This window comes from Pseudophryne corroboree, chromosome 4, assembly GCF_028390025.1.
Source record: "Pseudophryne corroboree isolate aPseCor3 chromosome 4, aPseCor3.hap2, whole genome shotgun sequence".
NCBI classification, from domain to species: domain Eukaryota; kingdom Metazoa; phylum Chordata; class Amphibia; order Anura; family Myobatrachidae; genus Pseudophryne; species Pseudophryne corroboree.
This window is the reverse complement of record NC_086447.1, coordinates 860,955,844-860,976,158: the sequence shown is the minus strand read 5'-3', so window position 1 is coordinate 860,976,158 and position 20,315 is coordinate 860,955,844. Positions and strand designations below refer to the sequence as shown.

General features: G+C 48.2%; 1 protein-coding gene across 1 annotated transcript in view; it reads left to right on the top strand.

The window, feature by feature from the left end:
- PPP1R21 (protein phosphatase 1 regulatory subunit 21) overlaps positions 1-20,315 on the top strand; it is a 138,164-nt gene that overhangs the window by 2,499 nt on the left and 115,350 nt on the right. The window contains exons 2-3 of the mRNA XM_063918694.1: positions 540-608; positions 3,533-3,679. Of these exons, the coding sequence (XP_063774764.1) occupies positions 540-608; positions 3,533-3,679 (216 nt within the window). The remainder of the gene's footprint in view (positions 1-539; positions 609-3,532; positions 3,680-20,315) is intronic.

The window sequence follows — 20,315 nt, the reverse complement described above, 5'->3', positions numbered from 1 at the left end:
CAGCTCTCTCTCACTCCTTACAGCATTATATCATAGATGTGAATCTGCACACTTGAGGTTTGACATCTGTATTTTGAATAATGTGTACCTTATGATATGGTCAATACACTGTAGTTGCTCTCTGTGCAACTATACGGTTGTGAGGGGAATATTTTTTACCCATTTTATGTGAGCACTGTATTGATTTACATTGTAAGTAATGTGCATACAGGTTACTGTATGGCAGAGCATAGATGCCTCCAGAGGACATAGCTGCAGTGCGTTTCCACGCTCATACTGTCCTCCGCTGCTATGTGCAGGCCACTGAGAGCATAAGGAACTAGAGTATTCACATGCAGGTAGCTGGCATTAATTCCCGCAGAAGGTTTTACAAGTGGCCAGTGTGACAGATTGTATGTGAAACGCACAATTATGTCCTGCAAATACACTTACGAAGCGTTTGGTGCTGCACGTTATGTGAGTGAAAATAAGTGCGCCTGTTTCTTTTTAGTATTATTGGACTTTTTTGCATTGTCCTAAATCTGCTTTTTGTGTTTCAGCTGCGGGCGCAGAACCAGGTGCTGAAGAAAGCCGTTCTTGATGAGCAAGCTAATTCTGCAGCTATGAAGGTATGTTTTCATTGTCTATTCTATGAAGAGGTTTATTTAAACTCAACTTTGCAGAGATAACGAAGAAGGGAACACAGATGTATGCTCCTACACCTAGCCTATATACGCCATACAGCGCAAGGCGCCTGGTGCAAGTGAGCCGACAGGTCTCGTGCGACTCTGCTGTCACCTGGAGTCTCTTCATCCAAAATGCATCTCAGTCACAGAGCGATACAACTAGGACGCACCAGCGGACTGCGCTGATTAATCTGATATGTGACACATACACATCTGTGTGTGATTGAGCCTGTTTACGGAACACAACGGGACTTGGCGTGGACAAAAGCTGCAGCGGCTGCATTCTAGCACCTTGGATCAGTCACACACAGATATGTCTCGTATCAATTTTAGCAGTGCAGTCCTGGCGTGTCCTAGTCGCAACGCTTTGCGACTAAGAAGCATTTTAAGGCGAAATTGTCTCTTCGCGCCAAGAGGGGCTGTTTGGCGCGACTGCAGCAATAGTGTATGAGGGCACATCTGTAATGCGGAAAAGGAAATAGATGATTGATAAATCCATGGAACCACCTTGGAAAATGAAGGACACCAAGCAAGGGGTAAATTTACTAAGATGGGAGTTCTGTTTAAGATGGGATGTTGCCCATAGCAACCAATCTGATTCCAGGTATTTTCTTCTAGAAGGTGCTAGATAAATGAGAAGTAGAAGCTGATTGGTTGCTATGGGCAACATCCCATCTTAAATAGAACTCCCATCTTAGTAAATTTACCCCCAAAGTTAGAAGTAAGGGCTTCCACACAGGTATGGCTTGAGCGTTGTTTAAGCAAATACCATCCCAGGCTGGCCAGAGTTCATGTATATAAAAGGCTATAGTGCAGCTGGCATGGCTACAAGACTTCAGTGACGGTGACAGGGGAGAGATTGTTACGGGACATGTGACAGAAACCTCAGTGACCAATACAGTTCATGTAATGCTTCAGCAGCAATAGTGTCTTACATGATGCTAGCATGGGGCGCTGAGCTTAATGTAACGTTAGTAACAGGTAACAGCGGGTGAGGGTGCATGCTCCTGGAGTGTACATTATTATCTATGTATTCATTTATAGTGCAGGACAATGTAGATGAGCAACTGCGTATCGTTTGACACCATTACCATACATGTTTGCATGTCCAGCTTTGCAAAGAGCACATACAACAGACAACTGAGCTGATGGGGAAGGTGATATAGACAGATTGCAGGTGCGGCTAAATAACTATACAGCCCTGGGGACAGTAACATTTACTGGTGGTTCCATAGTGTTGTCTGGTGCGTTCTCCTGCAGTCGTTCCGTTAGATAGCCAGCTCAGTGCTAATCGCTGCTTTATGGTACTGCGTCATCATTCTCACCCCATATTGCAGCAGTTTCTTGCTTGACAGGTGGGGTGTCTCCCAGCAGATGATGCTCCCATGCATAGTACACATATGGTTACCCAATGGTTTCAGCAGCTGGAGACTGTTATGCCAGGGCTTTCTTATTCACCAGATCTGAACCTTTATGGGATATCCTGTGGTTCCTCACTCACTTATCATTCACAGCGTGGTTTTAGCAAAAGCGCAGCAGCAAATAATCGGTCCATTGCTCTGACACTGATATTGCGCCACCCCTGAATGAGGCCCAAAGTCACCAAAGACTTGTGTTCAAAAGTGTATTGCTCTGAGCCTGTGACTCAGGTGTTCCAGCAATGCGATTTACCTCCTGGCAGACCAGGCAGTGATGATCAGAAAATGCTGAACGTCGCAGGTACACTATGCTGCTCACCGGAGAGTCACCAGAGGCACTTTGGCCAGCGGGTGACCACTCCTGATCCACCCAGGATTAATGTGTTACTTTAGCTTTCTGCTTTGTGTTATGGGTCACCTGTTAATAGTTAAGTGTTATTTGCAGTCTTAACACTTATAAAGCTGGCAGAAACATTTCCTTCAGCACAGGAGAACAGGTGATATGCAGTCCTCCATATAAAACTACAGCCCTCCTCAACAAGTGGAAAGTAACATGAGTTTGTGTAATCAGGTATTTGCATATATCACCAGCTTATAGAACATGCATAGTTGTAGCTATAGCTGTACGTGTGTTACACATGTTACTAGACCTCTATGTATAAGAGAACCCACTTATATTGGCAGTATATATTGATGATACACGCTTGTTAGTAATAAATGGTATGAGGTTATGGGGGAGATGTACTAAGACTTAGAGAGAGATAAAGTACCAACCAATCAGCTCATAATTGCCATGATCCAGGCTGTGCTTGAAAAATGACAGCTGGGAGCTGATTCGTTAGTAGTTTATCTCTCTTTGGGAGAGTCGCAAAGAATGAGACCAGTGACACCAATCCATTTTGCCTTTATGCACCTTTCTGTTGGTATACCTTATGTGATGTGTCAGCTAGGGTTTTATTTTACCGGAACCCTAGTCTCTATGGGTGGCTCCAGTGTCTTGTCCAGTTAGCTTCTGTCTGCACCCTAGCTGAGCCGAGTTCAGATTCTCCTTGTCCCATCTTGGCATTTATTGGAGTACTTGGAATGCAGGCCATGTACCAGGTTAGTGTCCATTCTAGCAACCAAAGTTGTTCTTTCTTGCCTGGGCTGCCACTCTCTGCTGTGGTGCTTCAAGCACACACTGGTCTGTATCTCAGCGCTGAGATTCAGACCAGAGTGTGCTAGAAGCACCACAGCAAAGAGCTACCGGCCCGAGCAGGAAAGAGGAACCGCACGAGTTTTCAAAGGTGCAGGGTGCTATAATGAACACTACCAGGTACCATGCCTGTTCCTGGCCATGGGTGCCCCACAGACCCTCTTGTGTCTAGGGAATAATGAAGATTATAATGATATTTCCTTTAATGTAGTAGAACATAAAAGTCTGACCAACGTACCTGTTATTTCCATCAGGAGCAGATGAAGATGAAGGAGCAGTCCCTGCGAAAACAACAGCAGGAGATGGACAGTCTGACTTTCCGAAACCAGCAGCTGGCCAAGAGGGTGGAGCTGCTGCAGGAGGAACTGTCCGTGATGGAAGCCAAGGGCAAAAAGACCAAGGTACTACGTGACTTCCAGTTTCCTGCTCTCCTACAGTACATACTGCTTCAGACCTAAATGAGATGGAACACAGACCTAATTTGGTTGAAAAACATTTGGGCAAATGGGAGTGTAGCAGGCTTGCCACTGAAGTGGGTGCGGACTGGGACACATAATCGCTCACGTTGGAGGCCATACTCTGACGGACAATCTGCGCCTAGCACGAGACTGGTGTAAGTTCAATGGTGCTACCAATGGTTGCATCTAGAAGACACACCAAGTGGTATTCCTGAAGATGCTCAGTGTGGGCTTCTCCATCCTTGCACAGCCAGACGTTCACTGTACACCAGGGGAAGGGCTTGTAGCTGTATTTGCATACAGTCGTAGAAGCAATACCTGCAATAGACGCACACACGGGCGCTGCATCGTCTGGCACGGAAGCAACCCTTGACGTTTTACAGCAGTGCAGTGTAATATGAAGTTGTAAGCCTCTGCAGTATTGTCCTGGAACATTTATTATGTAGTAAACTCTACCAGGTGATATAATAGGGAGTGGACTATTCAATAACTAGTCTTTGAGAAGACCTAAATAATTGTAAGATTATAATATGTGAATAATTGCTCTTACTGTCTGCAGGTTTTCCTACAGCATTCACATGTAATGTTCTATAAGTCAATTGGTTCTCAATTTAGAAATACATAAATGCATGGCTCAGAGTAGGTGCTATTATCATGTAGTGTAGGACCATGAGAGTAGAGACGCATTGCTTAGCCATGTCTGGTGGCTTATCATATGTTTGCAACTGTAAGTAACTGAGATATCTCTGCATTGCTGTTATCATTTAGGATGTAAGTCTGATTTGCAGGTCCATCATGGTGTGCTGGGGGAATTTGTATTGTCGTCTCCCCCCCCCCCCCCCCCCCCCCCCACCCCCACCCCCATCAGTTTGGATTAACCCCTCCCTTACATGCAGCTGAGATGGGCCTATAAACTGATTTCAACAACTATCATTCTATGGACGGTATATTTCTCTAACGTCCTAAGTGGATGCTGGGGACTCCGTAAGGACCATGGGGATTAGCGGCTCCGCAGGAGACTGGGCACAACTAAAGAAAGCTTTAGGACTACCTGGTGTACACTGGCTCCTCCCACCAAGACCCTCCTCCAGACCTCAGTTAGATTCTTGTGCCCGGCTGAGCTGGATGCACACTAGGGGCTCTCCTGAGCTCCTAGAAAGAAAGTATATTTAGGTTTTTTATTTTACAGTGAGATCTGCTGGCAACAGACTCACTGCAGCGAGGGACTAAGCGGAGAAGAAGCGAACCTACCTAACAGGTGGAAGTTTGGGCTTCTTAGGCTACTGGACACCATTAGCTCCAGAGGGATCGACCGCAGGACCCGACCTTGGTGTTCGTTCCCGGAGCCGCGCCGCCGTCCCCCTTACAGAGCCAGAAGCAAGAAGAGGTCCGGAAAATCGGCGGCAGAAGACTTCGGTCTTCACCAAGGTTGCGCACAGCACTGCAGCTGTGCGCCATTGCTCCTCATGTACACCTCACACTCCGGTCACTGATGGGTGCAGGGCGCTGGGGGGGGGCGCCCTGAGGGCAATATATGACACCTTGGCTGGCAAATCTACATCATATATAGTCCTTGAGGCTATATAGATGTAAAATTACCCCTGCCAGTATTCCAGAAAAAGCGGGAGAAAGTCCGCCGAAAAAGGGGCGGGGCCATCTCCCTCAGCACACTGGCGCCATTTTTTCTTCACAGTGCAGCTGGAAGTCAGCTCCCCAGGCTCTCCCCTGTAGTTTTCAGGCTCAAAGGGTTAAAAAGAGAGGGGGGGCACTAAATTTAGGCGCAATATATGTATACAAGCAGCTATTGGGGGGGAAAATCACTCAGTTATAGTGTTAATCCCTGCATTATATAGCGCTCTGGTGTGTGCTGGCATACTCTCTCTCTGTCCCCCCAAAGGACTTTGTGGGGTCCTGTCCTCAGTCAGAGCATTCCCTGTGTGTGTGCGGTGTGTCGGTACGGCTGTGTCGACATGTTGGATGAGAAAGGTTACGTGGAGGCGGAGCAGAGGCCGATAAATGGGATGTCGCCCCCTGTGGGGCCGACACCAGAGTGGATGGATAGGTGGAAGGTATTAACCGACAATGTCAACTCCTTACATAAAAGGCTGGATGACGTAGCAGCTGTGGGACAGCCGGCTTCTCAGCCCGCGCCTGCCCAGGCGTCTCAAAGGCCATCAGGGGCTCAAAAAACGCCCGTTACCTCAGATGGCAGACACAGATGTCGACACGGAGTCTGACTCCAGTGTCGACGAGGTTGAGACATATACACAATCCACTAGGAACATCCGTTACATGATCTCGGCAATGAAAAATGTGTTACGCATTTCTGACATGAACCCAAGTACCATATAAAAGGGGTTTTATTTTTGGGGAGAAAAAGCAGCCAGTGTTTTGTTCCCCCATCAGATGAATGAATGAAGTGTGTAAAGAAGCGTGGGTTCTCCCGATAAGAAACTGGTAATTTCTAAACAGTTACTGATGGCGTACCCTTTCCCGCCAGAGGATAGGTCACGCTGGGAGATATCCCCTAGGGTGGATAAGGCGCTCACACGTTTGTCAAAAAAGGTGGCACTGCCGTCTTAGGATACGGCCACCTTGAAGGAGTCTGCTGATAAAAAGCAGGAGGCTATCCTGAAGTCTGTATATACACACACTCAGGTTCTATACTGAGACCTGCAATTGCCTCAGCAAAATAGTGCTGCTGCAGCGTGGTCTGATACCCTGTCAGATGATATTAATACCCTAGACAGGGATAATATTTTGCTAACATAGAGCATTTTAAAGACGTCGTCTTATATAGGAAGGATGCACAAAGGGATATTTACCGGCTGGCATTCAAAATTAATGCAATGTCCATTCTGCCAGGAGGGTATTAGAAACCCGGCAGTGGACAGGTGATGCTGCCTTTAAAAGGCACATGGAGATTCTGCCTTATAAGGGTGAGGAATTGTTTGGGGATGGTCTCTGGGACCTCGTATCCACAGCAACAGCTGGGAAGAATTTTTTTTACCTCAGGTTTCCTCACAAAAGCCTAAGAAAGCACCGTATTTTCAGGTACAGTCCTTTCGGCTTCAGAAAAGCAAGCGGGTCAAAGGCGCTTCCTTTCTTCTCAGAGACAAGGGAAGAAGGAAAAAGCTGCTCCAGGCAGCCAGTTCCCAGGATCAAAAATCTTCCCTCGCTTCCTCTGAGTCAACCGCATGACGCTGGGGCTCCACAGGTGGAGACAGGTGCGGTGGGGGCGCGTCTCGGGAACTTCAGGGACCAGTGGGCTTGCCCACAGGTGGATCCCTAGGTTCTGCAAGTAGTATCACAGGGATACAGGCTGGAGTTCGAGGCGACTCCCCCTCGCCGTTCCCTCACATCAGCCTTGCCTGCTGCCCTCGGAGAAAGGTAGTACTGGCGGCAATTCACAAGCTGTACTTCCAGCAGGTGAAATCAAGGTACCCCTCCTTCAACAAGGCCGGGGTTACTATTCCAAAATGTTGTGGTACCGAAACCAGACGGTTCGGTGAGACCCATTCTAAAATTGAAATCCTTGAACACTTATATACGAAGGTTCAAGTTCAAAATGGAATCGCTCAGGGCGATTATTGCAAGCCTGGAGAATTTCAGGGTATCACTGGACATCAAGGATGCTTACCTGCATGTCCCTATTTACCCTCTTCACCAGGTGTACCTCAAAATTGTGGTACAGGATTGTCATTACCAATTCCAGATGTTGCCGTTGGTCTGTCCCCGGCACCGAGGGTATTTACCAAGGTAATGGCCGAAGTACTTATCCCGTACTTGGACGATCTCCTTATAAAGTAGAGATGAGCGCCGGAAATTTTTCGGGTTTTGTGTTTTGGTTTTGGGTTCGGTTCCGCGGCCGTGTTTTGGGTTCGACCGCGTTTTGGCAAAACCTCACCGAATTTTTTTTGTCGGATTCGGGTGTGTTTTGGATTCGGGTGTTTTTTTAAAAAAACCCTAAAAAACAGCTTAAATCATAGAATTTGGGGGTAATTTTGATCCCAAAGTATTATTAACCTCAAAAAACATAATTTACACTCATTTTCAGCCTATTCTGAACACATCACACCTCACAATATTATTTTTAGTCCTAAAATTTGCACCGAGGTCGCTGTGTGAGTAAGATAAGCGACCCTAGTGGCCGACACAAACACCGGGCCCATCTAGGAGTGGCACTGCAGTGTCACGCAGGATGGCCCTTCCAAAAAACCCTCCCCAAACAGCACATGACGCAAAGAAAAAAAGAGGCGCAATGAGGTAGCTGACTGTGTGAGTAAGATTAGCGACCCTAGTGGCCGACACAAACACCGGGCACATCTAGGAGTGGCACTGCAGTGTCACGCAGGATGTCCCTTCCAAAAAACCCTCCCCAAACAGCACATGACGCAAAGAAAAAAAGAGGCGCAATGAGGTAGCTGTGTGAGTAAGATTAGCGACCCTAGTGGCCGACACAAACACCGGGCCCATCTAGGAGTGGCACTGCAGTGTCACGCAGGATGTCCCTTCCAAAAAACCCTCCCCAATCAGCACATGATGCAAAGAAAAAGAAAAGAAAAAAGAGGTGCAAGATGGAATTATCCTTGGGCCCTCCCACCCACCCTTATGTTGTATAAACAAAACAGGACATGCACACTTTAACCAACCCATCATTTCAGTGACAGGGTCTGCCACACGACTGTGACTGATATGACGGGTTGGTTTGGACCCCCCCCAAAAAAGAAGCAATTAATCTCTCCTTGCACAAACTGGCTCTACAGAGGCAAGATGTCCACCTCATCTTCACCCTCCGATATATCACCGTGTACATCCCCCTCCTCACAGATTATCAATTCGTCCCCACTGGAATCCACCATCTCAGCTCCCTGTGTACTTTGTGGAGGCAATTGCTGCTGGTCAATGTCTCCGCGGAGGAATTGATTATAATTCATTTTAATGAACATCATCTTCTCCACATTTTCTGGATGTAACCTCGTACGCCGATTGCTGACAAGGTGAGCGGCGGCACTAAACACTCTTTCGGAGTACACACTTGTGGGAGGGCAACTTAGGTAGAATAAAGCCAGTTTGTGCAAGGGCCTCCAAATTGCCTCTTTTTCCTGCCAGTATAAGTACGGACTGTGTGACGTGCCTACTTGGATGCGGTCACTCATATAATCCTCCACCATTCTATCAATGTTGAGAGAATCATATGCAGTGACAGTAGACGACATGTCCGTAATCGTTGTCAGGTCCTTCAGTCCGGACCAGATGTCAGCATCAGCAGTCGCTCCAGACTGCCCTGCATCACCGCCAGCGGGTGGGCTCGGAATTCTGAGCCTTTTCCTCGCACCCCCAGTTGCGGGAGAATGTGAAGGAGGAGATGTTGACAGGTCGCGTTCCGCTTGACTTGACAATTTTGTCACCAGCAGGTCTTTCAACCCCAGCAGACCTGTGTCTGCCGGAAAGAGAGATCCAAGGTAGGCTTTAAATCTAGGATCGAGCACGGTGGCCAAAATGTAGTGCTCTGATTTCAACAGATTGACCACCCGTGAATCCTTGTTAAGCGAATTAAGGGCTGCATCCACAAGTCCCACATGCCTAGCGGAATCGCTCCGTGTTAGCTCCTTCTTCAATGCCTCCAGCTTCTTCTGCAAAAGCCTGATGAGGGGAATGACCTGACTCAGGCTGGCAGTGTCTGAACTGACTTCACGTGTGGCAAGTTCAAAGGGCATCAGAACCTTGCACAACGTTGAAATCATTCTCCACTGCACTTGAGACAGGTGCATTCCATCTCCTATATCGTGCTCAATTGTATAGGCTTGAATGGCCTTTTGCTGCTCCTCCAACCTCTGAAGCATATAGAGGGTTGAATTCCACCTCGTTACCACTTCTTGCTTCAGATGATGGCAGGGCAGGTTCAGTAGTTTTTGGTGGTGCTCCAGTCTTCTGTACGTGGTGCCTGTACGCCGAAAGTGTCCCGCAATTTTTCTGGCCACCGACAGCATCTCTTGCACGCCCCTGTCGTTTTTTAAAAAATTCTGCACCACCAAATTCAAGGTATGTGCAAAACATGGGACGTGCTGGAATTTGCCCATATTTAATGCACACACAATATTGCTGGCGTTGTCCGATGCCACAAATCCACAGGAGAGTCCAATTGGGGTAAGCCATTCCGCGATGATCTTCCTCAGTTGCCGTAAGAGGTTTTCAGCTGTGTGCGTATTCTGGAAAGCGGTGATACAAAGCGTAGCCTGCCTAGGAAAGAGTTGGCGTTTGCGAGATGCTGCTACTGGTGCCGCCGCTGCTGTTCTTGCGGCGGGAGTCCATACATCTACCCAGTGGGCTGTCACAGTCATATAGTCCTGACCCTGCCCTGCTCCACTTGTCCACATGTCCGTGGTTAAGTGGACATTGGGTACAACTGCATTTTTTAGGACACTGGTGAGTCTTTTTCTGACGTCCGTGTACATTCTCGGTATCGCCTGCCTAGAGAAGTGGAACCTAGATGGTATTTGGTAACGGGGGCACACTGCCTCAATAAATTGTCTAGTTCCCTGTGAACTAACGGCGGATACCGGACGCACGTCTAACACCAACATAGTTGTCAAGGACTCAGTTATCCGCTTTGCAGTAGGATGACTGCTGTGATATTTCATCTTCCTCGCAAAGGACTGTTGAACAGTCAATTGCTTACTGGAAGTAGTACAAGTGGGCTTACGACTTCCCCTCTGGGATGACCATCGACTCCCAGCGGCAACAACAGCAGCGCCAGCAGCAGTAGGCGTTACACGCAAGGATGCATCGGAGGAATCCCAGGCAGGAAAGGACTCGTCAGACTTGCCAGTGACATGGCCTGCAGGACTATTGGCATTCCTGGGGAAGGAGGAAATTGACACTGAGGGAGTTGGTGGGGTGGTTTGCGTGAGCTTGGTTACAAGAGGAAGGGATTTACTGGTCAGTGGACTGCTTCCGCTGTCACCCAAAGTTTTTGAACTTGTCACTGACTTATTATGAATGCGCTGCAGGTGACGTATAAGGGAGGATGTTCCGAGGTGGTTAACGTCCTTACCCCTACTTATTACAGCTTGACAAAGGGAACACACGGCTTGACACCTGTTGTCCGCATTTCTGGTGAAATACCTCCACACCGAAGAGCTGATTTTTTTGGTATTTTCACCTGGCATGTCAACGGCCATATTCCTCCCACGGACAACAGGTGTCTCCCCGGGTGCCTGACTTAAACAAACCACCTCACCATCAGAATCCTCCTGGTCAATTTCCTCCCCAGCGCCAGCAACACCCATATCCTCCTCATCCTGGTGTACTTCAACACTGACATCTTCAATCTGACTATCAGGAACTGGACTGCGGGTGCTCCTTCCAGCACTTGCAGGGGGCATGCAAATAGTGGAAGGCGCATGCTCTTCACGTCCAGTGTTGGGAAGGTCAGGCATCGCAAACGACACAATTGGACTCTCCTTGTGGATTTGGGATTTCAAAGAACGCACAGTTCTTTGCGGTGCTTTTGCCAGCTTGAGTCTTTTCAGTTTTCTAGCGAGAGGCTGAGTGCTTCCATCCTCATGTGAAGCTGAACCACTAGCCATGAACATAGGCCAGGGCCTCAGCCGTTCCTTGCCACTCCGTGTGGTAAATGGCATATTGGCAAGTTTACGCTTCTCCTCCGACAATTTTATTTTAGGTTTTGGAGTCCTTTTTTTTCTGATATTTGGTGTTTTGGATTTGACATGCTCTGTACTATGACATTGGGCATCGGCCTTGGCAGACGACGTTGCTGGCATTTCATCGTCTCGGCCATGACTAGTGGCAGCAGCTTCAGCACGAGGTGGAAGTGGATCTTGATCTTTCCCTAATTTTGGAACCTCAACTTTTTTGTTCTCCATATTTTATAGGCAGAACTAAAAGGCACCTCAGGTAAACAATGGAGATGGATGGATTGGATACTAGTATACAATTATGGACGGACTGCCACGGTTAGGTGGTATAAAAAAACCACGGTTAGGTGGTATATATTATAATAATAATACAATTATGGATGGACGGACTGCCTGCCGACTGCCGACACAGAGGTAGCCACAGCCGTGAACTACCGCACTGTACACTGGTTGATAAAGAGATAGTAGTATACTCGTAACAACTAGTATGACACTATGACGACGGTATAAAGAATGAAAAAAAAAAACCACGGTTAGGTGGTATATATTATAATAATAATACAATTATGGATGGACGGACTGCCTGCCGACTGCCGACACAGAGGTAGCCACAGCCGTGAACTACCGCACTGTACACTGGTTGATAAAGAGATAGTAGTATACTCGTAACAACTAGTATGACACTATGACGACGGTATAAAGAATGAAAAAAAAACCACGGTTAGGTGGTATATATTATAATAATAATACAATTATGGATGGACGGACTGCCTGCCGACTGCCGACACAGAGGTAGCCACAGCCGTGAACTACCGCACTGTACACTGGTTGATAAAGAGATAGTAGTATACTCGTAACAATTAGGATGACACTATGACGGTATAAAGAATGAAAAAAAAACCACGGTTAGGTGGTAGGTATATAATAATAAATAATACAATTCTGGTCGGACGGACTGCCTGCCGTGTGCCGACACAGAGGTAGCCACAGCCGTGAACTACCGCACTGTACACTGGTTGATAAAGAGATAGTAGTATACTCGTAACAATTAGGATGACACTATGACGGTATAAAGAATGAAAAAAAAACCACGGTTAGGTGGTAGGTATATAATAATAAATAATACAATTCTGGTCGGACGGACTGCCTGCCGTGTGCCGACACAGAGGTAGCCACAGCCGTGAACTACCGCACTGTACACTGGTTGATAAAGAGATAGTAGTATACTCGTAACAATTAGGATGACACTATGACGGTATAAAGAATGAAAAAAAAACCACGGTTAGGTGGTAGGTATATAATAATAAATAATACAATTCTGGTCGGACGGACTGCCTGCCGTGTGCCGACACAGAGGTAGCCACAGCCGTGAACTACCGCACTGTACACTGGTTGATAAAGAGATAGTAGTATACTCGTAACAATTAGGATGACACTATGACGGTATAAAGAATGAAAAAAAAACCACGGTTAGGTGGTAGGTATATAATAATAAATAATACAATTCTGGTCGGACGGACTGCCTGCCGTGTGCCGACACAGAGGTAGCCACAGCCGTGAACTACCGCACTGTACACTGGTTGATAAAGAGATAGTAGTATACTCGTAACAATTAGGATGACACTATGACGGTATAAAGAATGAAAAAAAAACCACGGTTAGGTGGTAGGTATATAATAATAAATAATACAATTCTGGTCGGACGGACTGCCTGCCGTGTGCCGACACAGAGGTAGCCACAGCCGTGAACTACCGCACTGTACACTGGTTGATAAAGAGATAGTAGTATACTCGTAACAATTAGGATGACACTATGACGGTATAAAGAATGAAAAAAAAACCACGGTTAGGTGGTAGGTATATGATAATAAATAATACAATTCTGGTCGGACGGACTGCCTGCCGTGTGCCGACACAGAGGTAGCCACAGCCGTGAACTACCGCACTGTACACTGGTTGATAAAGAGATAGTAGTATACTCGTAACAATTAGGATGACACTATGACGGTATAAAGAATGAAAAAAAAACCACGGTTAGGTGGTAGGTATATAATAATAAATAATACAATTCTGGTCGGACGGACTGCCTGCCGTGTGCCGACACAGAGGTAGCCACAGCCGTGAACTACCGCACTGTACACTGGTTGATAAAGAGATAGTAGTATACTCGTAACAATTAGGATGACACTATGACGGTATAAAGAATGAAAAAAAAACCACGGTTAGGTGGTAGGTATATGATAATAAATAATACAATTCTGGTCGGACGGACTGCCTGCCGTGTGCCGACACAGAGGTAGCCACAGCCGTGAACTACCGCACTGTACACTGGTTGATAAAGAGATAGTAGTATACTCGTAACAATTAGGATGACACTATGACGGTATAAAGAATGAAAAAAAAACCACGGTTAGGTGGTAGGTATATAATAATAAATAATACAATTCTGGTCGGACGGACTGCCTGCCGTGTGCCGACACAGAGGTAGCCACAGCCGTGAACTACCGCACTGTACTGTGTCTGCTGCTAATATAGACTGGTTGATATTTAAAGAGATATTAGTAGTATACAACAATACTATACTGGTGGTCAGGCACTGGTCACCACTCCTGCAGCAAAAGTGTGCACTGTTAATTAATATAATTGTACTCCTGGCTCCTGCTAACAACCTGCAGTGCTCCCCAGTCTCCCCCACAATTAATTATAAGCTTTTAATTTATACATTGATGACTGTGCAGCACACTGGGCTGAGCTGAGTGCACACAGACTGAGTCACACTGTGTGACTGACTGTGCTGTGTATCGTTTTTTTTTTCAGGCAGAGAACGGATATAGCAGAGAGAAGTGAACGGATATATTATATTAAATAAAAGTTAACTAGCAACTGCACTGGTCACTGACTGTGGTAAACTAACTCTGTCTGCGACTCTGCACAATCTCTCTCTATCTAATCTATCTATCTCTATTCTAATGGAGAGGACGCCAGACACGTCCTCTCCCTATCAATCTCAATGCACGAGTGAAAATGGCGGCGACGCGCGGCTCCTTATATAGAATCCGAGTCTCGCGATAGAATCCGAGCCTCGCGAGAATCCGACAGCGTCATGATGACGTTCGGGCGCGCTCGGGTTAACCGAGCAAGGCGGGAAGATCCGAGTCGCTCGGACCCGTGGAAAAAAAAGTGAAGTTCGTGCGGGTTCGGATTCAAAGAAACCGAACCCGCTCATCTCTATTATAAAGGCGAGGTCCAGGGAGCAGTTGTTCGTCGGAGTAGCACTATCTCGGGAAGTGCTACAACAGCACGGCTGGATTCTGAATATTCCAAAGTCGCAGCTGGTTCCTACGACGCGTCTACTGTTCCTGGGTATGGTTCTGGACACAGAACAGGATAAAAAGGGTTTCTCCCGGAGGAGAAGTCCAAGGAGTTGGCGTCTCTAGACGGAGACCTCCTAATACAAATACAGGTGTCGGTGCATCAATGCACGCGAGCCTTGGGAAAGATGGTAGCTTCTTACGAAGAAATTCCATTCGCCAGGTCCCATGCAAGGATCTTCCAGTGGGATCTGTTGGACAAGTGGTCCGGGTCGCATCTTCAGATGCATCGGCGGATAACCCTGTCTCCAAGGGCCAGGGTGTCGCTGTGGTGGTGACTGCAGAGTGCTCATCTTCTAGGGGGCCGCAGATTCGGCATACAGGACTGGGTCCTGGTGACCACGGATGCCAGCTTTCAAGGCTGGGGGGCAGTCACACAGGGAAGAAACTTCCAAGGCCTATGGAAAAGTCAGGAGACTTCCCTACACATAAATGTTCTGGAACTATGGGCCATTTACAATGCCCTAAGTCAGGCTAGACCTCTGCTTCAACACCAGCCGGTGCTGATCCAGTCAGACAACATCACGGCGGTCGCTCAGGGAAACCGACAGGGCGGCACAAGAAGCAGGATGGCGATGGCAGAAGCCACAAGGATTCTCCGATGGGCGGAAAATCATGTGTTAGCACTGTCAGCAGTGTTCATTCCCGGAGTGGACAACTGAGAAGCAGACTTTCTCAGCAGACACGACCTCCACCCGGGAGAGTGGGGACTTCATCCAGATGTCTTCCAAATGATTGTACACCGTTGGGAAAGGCCACAGGTGGACATGATGGCGTCCCGCCTCAACAAAAAGCTACAAAGATATTGCGCCAGGTCAAGGGACCCTCAGGCGATAGCTGTGGATGCTCTGGTAACACCGTGGGTGTACCAGTCGGTGTATGTGTTCCCTTCTCTGCCTCTCATACCCAGGGTAATGAGAATAATAAGAAGGAGAGGAGTAAGAACTATACTCATTGTTCCGGGTTGGCCAAGAAGAGCTTGGTACCCAGAACTCCAAGAAATGATCTCAGAGGACCCATGGCCTCTGCCGCTCAGACAGGACCTGCTGCAGCAGGGGGCCTATCTGTTCCAACACGTACCGCGGCTGCGTTTGACGGCATGGCGGTTGAACGCCGGATCCTGAAGGAAAAGGGCATTCCGGAGGAAGTTATCCCTACGCTACTTAAAGCTAGGAAAGAAGTGAACGCAAACCATTATCACCGCATATGGCGGAAATATGTTGCGTGCTGTGAGGCCAGTAAGGCCCCAAAAGGAGGAATATCAGCTAGGTCGATTTCTGCACTTCCTACAAGTCAGAGGTGACTATGGGCCTAAAATTGGGTTCCATTAAGGTCCAGATTTCGGCTCTATCGATTTTCTTCCAAAATAGAACTGGCTTCACTGCCTGAAGTTCAGACTTTTGTTAAGGGAGTGCTGCATAGTCAGCCCCCGTTTGTGCCTCCAGTGGCACCGTGGGATCTCAACGTAGTGTTGGATTTCCTGAAGTCGCATTGAGTTGAGCCACTTAAATCCGTGGAGCTACAATACCTCACGTGGAAAGTGGTCATGCTGTGGGCCTTGGCGTCGGCCAGGCGTGTATCAGAATTGGCGGCTTTGTCATGCAAAAGCCCTTATCTGTATTTTATATGGATAAGGCGGAATTGAGGACTCGTTCCCAATTCCTTCCTAAGGTGGTATCAGTTTTTCATGTGAACCAACCTATTGTGGTGCCTGCGGCTACTTGGGACTTGGAGGATTCCAAGTTTCTGGACGTAGTCAGGGCCCTGAAAAATATATGTTTCCAGGACGGCTGGAGTCAGAAAGACTGACTCGCTATTTATCCTGTATGCACCCAACAAGCTGGGTGCTCCTGCTTCTAAGCAGACTATTGCTCGCTGAGTCTGTAGCACGATTCAACTTGCACATTCTGCGGCTGGACTGCCGCACCCTAAATCTGTAAAAGCCCATTCCACGAGGAAAGTGGGCTCTTCTTGGGCGGCTGCCCGAGGGGTCTCGGCTTTACAAATTTGCCGAGCTGTTACTTGGTCGGGTTCAAACACTCTTGCAAGAGTCTACAAGTTTGATACCCTGGCTGAGGAGGACCTAGAGTTTGCTCATTCGGTGCTGCAGAGTCATCCGCACTCTCCCGCCCGTTTGGGAGCTTTGGTATAATCCCCATGGTCCTTACGGAGTCCCCAGCATCCACTTAGGACGTTAGAGAAAATAAGATTTTACTCACCGGTAAATCTATTTCTCGTAGTCCGTAGTGGATGCTGGGCGCCCATCCCAAGTGCTGATTGTCTGCAATACTTGTATATAGTTATTGCCTAACTAAAGGGTTATTGTTGAGCCATCTGTTGAGAGGCTCAGTTGTTATCATACTGTTAACTGGGTATAGTATCACGAGTTATACGGTGTGATTGGTGTGGCTGGTATGAGTCTTACCCGGGATTCAAAATCCTTCCTTATTGTGTCAGCTCTTCCGGGCACAGTATCCTAACTGAGGTCTGGAGGAGGGTCTTGGTGGGAGGAGCCAGTGCACACCAGGTAGTCCTAAAGCTTTCTTTAGTTGTGCCCAGTCTCCTGCGGAGCCGCTAATCCCCATGGTCCTTACGGAGTCCCCAGCATCCACTACGGACTACGAGAAATAGATTTACCAGTGAGTAAAATCTTATTTATTAGCTGTGGTAAATTACCGCAGCGAATCACCTCTCCCGGAGCTATCCAATTAGCCCTGGTGCCGGCACTTGTCCGGGATTTTGAGGCAGTCGAAACCAAATCCGCAATGACAAGCCCCTTTTCTCTGACGTCCTAGTGGATGCTGGGAACTCCGTAAGGACCATGGGGAATAGACGGGCTCCGCAGGAGACTGGGCACTCTAAGAAAGAATTAGGACTACTGGTGTGCACTGGCTCCTCCCTCTATGCCCCTCCTCCAGACCTCAGTTAGAATCTGTGCCCGGCTCGAGCTGGTTGCACACTAGGGGCTCTCCTGAGCTCCTAGAAAAGAAAGTATTTATTAGGTTTTTTATTTTCAGTGAGATCTGCTGGCAACAGACTCACTGCTACGAGGGACTTAGGGGAGAGAAGCGAACCTACCTGCTTGCAGCTAGCTTGGGCTTCTAGGCTACTGGACACCATTAGCTCCAGAGGGATCGAACACAGGCCCAGCCTCGGTCGTCCGGTCCCGGAGCCGCGCCGCCGTCCCCCTTGCAGAGCCAGAAGCAAGAAGAACGTCCTGGAAATCGGCGGCTGAAGACTCCGGTCTTCATTAAGGTAGCGCACAGCACTGCAGCTGTGCGCCATTGCTCCCCATGCACACCACATACTCCGGTCACTGATGGGTGCAGGGCGCTGGGGGGGGGGGGCGCCCTGGGCAGCAATTAGATTACCTTAAAATGGCAAAAAACACATAATATAGTCTAATAAACTATATATGTGTAAAAATCCCCTGCCATAATATTAATATAAAGAGCGGGAGAAGCCCGCCGAAAAAGGGGCGGGGCTATCTCCCTCAGCACACTGGCGCCATTTTCTCTTTACAGCTCCGCTGGAAGGACGCTCCCCAGGCTCTCCCCTGCAGTTTCCAGGCTCAATAGGGTAAAAAAGAGAGGGGGGGGCACTAAATTTAGGCGCAAAACTGTGTATTATAGCTGCTATAGGGAAAATCACTTTGTGTAGTGTAAATCCCTGTTTATATAGCGCTGTGGTGTGTGCTGGCATACTCTCTCTCTGTCTCCCCAAAGGACTTTGTGGGGTCCTGTCCTCAGTCAGAGCATTCCCTGTGTGTGTGCGGTGTGTCGGTACGGCTGTGTCGACATGTTTGATGAGCAGGCTTATGTGGAGGCGGAGCAGGTGCCGATAAATGTGATGTCACCACCTGCGGGGTCGACACCAGAGTGGATGGATATGTGGAAGGTATTAACCGACAGTGTCGACTCCTTACATAAAAGGCTGGATGACGTAACAGCCGTGGGACAGCCGGCTTCTCAGCCAGTGCCTGCCCAGGCGTCTCAAAGGCCATCAGGGGCTCAAAAACGCCCGCTACCTCAGATGGCAGACACAGATGTCGACACGGAGTCTGACTCCAGTGTCGACGAGGATGAGACATATACACAATCCACAAGGGGCATCCGTTGCATGATTACGGCAATAAAAAAATGTGTTGCACATTTCTGACATTAACCCAGGTACTAGTAAAAAGGGTATTATGTTTGGGGAGAAAAAGCAACAAGTGGTTTCTCTAACGTCCTAGTGGATGCTGGGGACTCCGTCAGGACCATGGGGAATAGCGGCTCCGCAGGAGACAGGGCACAAAAGCAAGCTTTTAGGATCACATGGTGTGTACTGGCTCCTCCCCCTATGACCCTCCTCCAAGCCTCAGTTAGGTTTTTGTGCCCGTCCGAGAAGGGTGCAATCTAGGTGGCTCTCTTAAAGAGTTGCTTAGAAAAAGTTTTTAGGTTCTTTATTTTCAGTGAGTCCTGCTGGCAACAGGCTCACTCCATTGAGGGACTTAGGGGAGAGAATTTCAACTCACCTGCGTGCAGGATGGATTGGATTCTTAGGCTACTGGACACCATTAGCTTCAGAGGGAGTCGGAACACAGGTCTCGCCCTGGGGTTCGTCCCGGAGCCGCGCCGCCGACCCCCTTGCAGATGCTGAAGATTGAAGAGGTCCGGAACCAGGCGGCAGAAGACTTTTCAGTCTTCCTCAGGTAGCGCACAGCACTGCAGCTGTGCGCCATTGTCTGTCAGCACACTTCACACAGCGATCACGGAGGGTGCAGGGCGCGGGGGGGGGCGCCCTGGCAGCAATGTAGAATACCTGTATGGCGAAAAATACATCACATATAGCCCTTGAGGCTATATGGATGTATTTAACCCCTGCCAGACTTCACAATCTCCGGAGAAGAAGCCCGCCGAAAAGGGGGCGGGGCCTATTCTCCTCAGCACACAGCGCCATTTTCCCTCACAGAAAGGCTGAGGGGAAGGCTCCCAGGCTCTCCCCTGCACTGCACTACAGAAACAGGGTTAAAACAGAGAGGGGGGGCACTGATTTGGCGATATACATATATATTAAATGCTATATGGGAGGAACACTTATATAAGGGTTGTCCCTGTATAATTATAGCATTTTGGTGTGTGCTGGCAAACTCTCCCTCTGTCTCCCCAAAGGGCTAGTGGGTCCTGTCCTCTATCAGAGCATTCCCTATGTGTGTGCTGTATGTCGGTACGTGTGTGTCGACATGTATGAGGAAAATGTTGGTGAGGAGGCGGAGCAAATTGCCTGTAATGGTGATGTCACTCTCTAGGGAGTCGACACCGGAATGGATGGCTTACTTATGGAATTACGTGATAATGTCAACACGCTGCAAGTGGGTTGACGACATGAGACGGCCGGCGAACAAATTAGTACCGGTCCAGGCGTCTCAGACACCGTCAGGGGCTTGTAAAAACGCCCATTTACCTCAGTCGGTCGACATAGACCCAGACACAGACACTGATTTCAGTGTCGACGGTGAAGAAACAAACGTATTTTCCTTTAGGGCCACACGTTAAGGGCAATGAA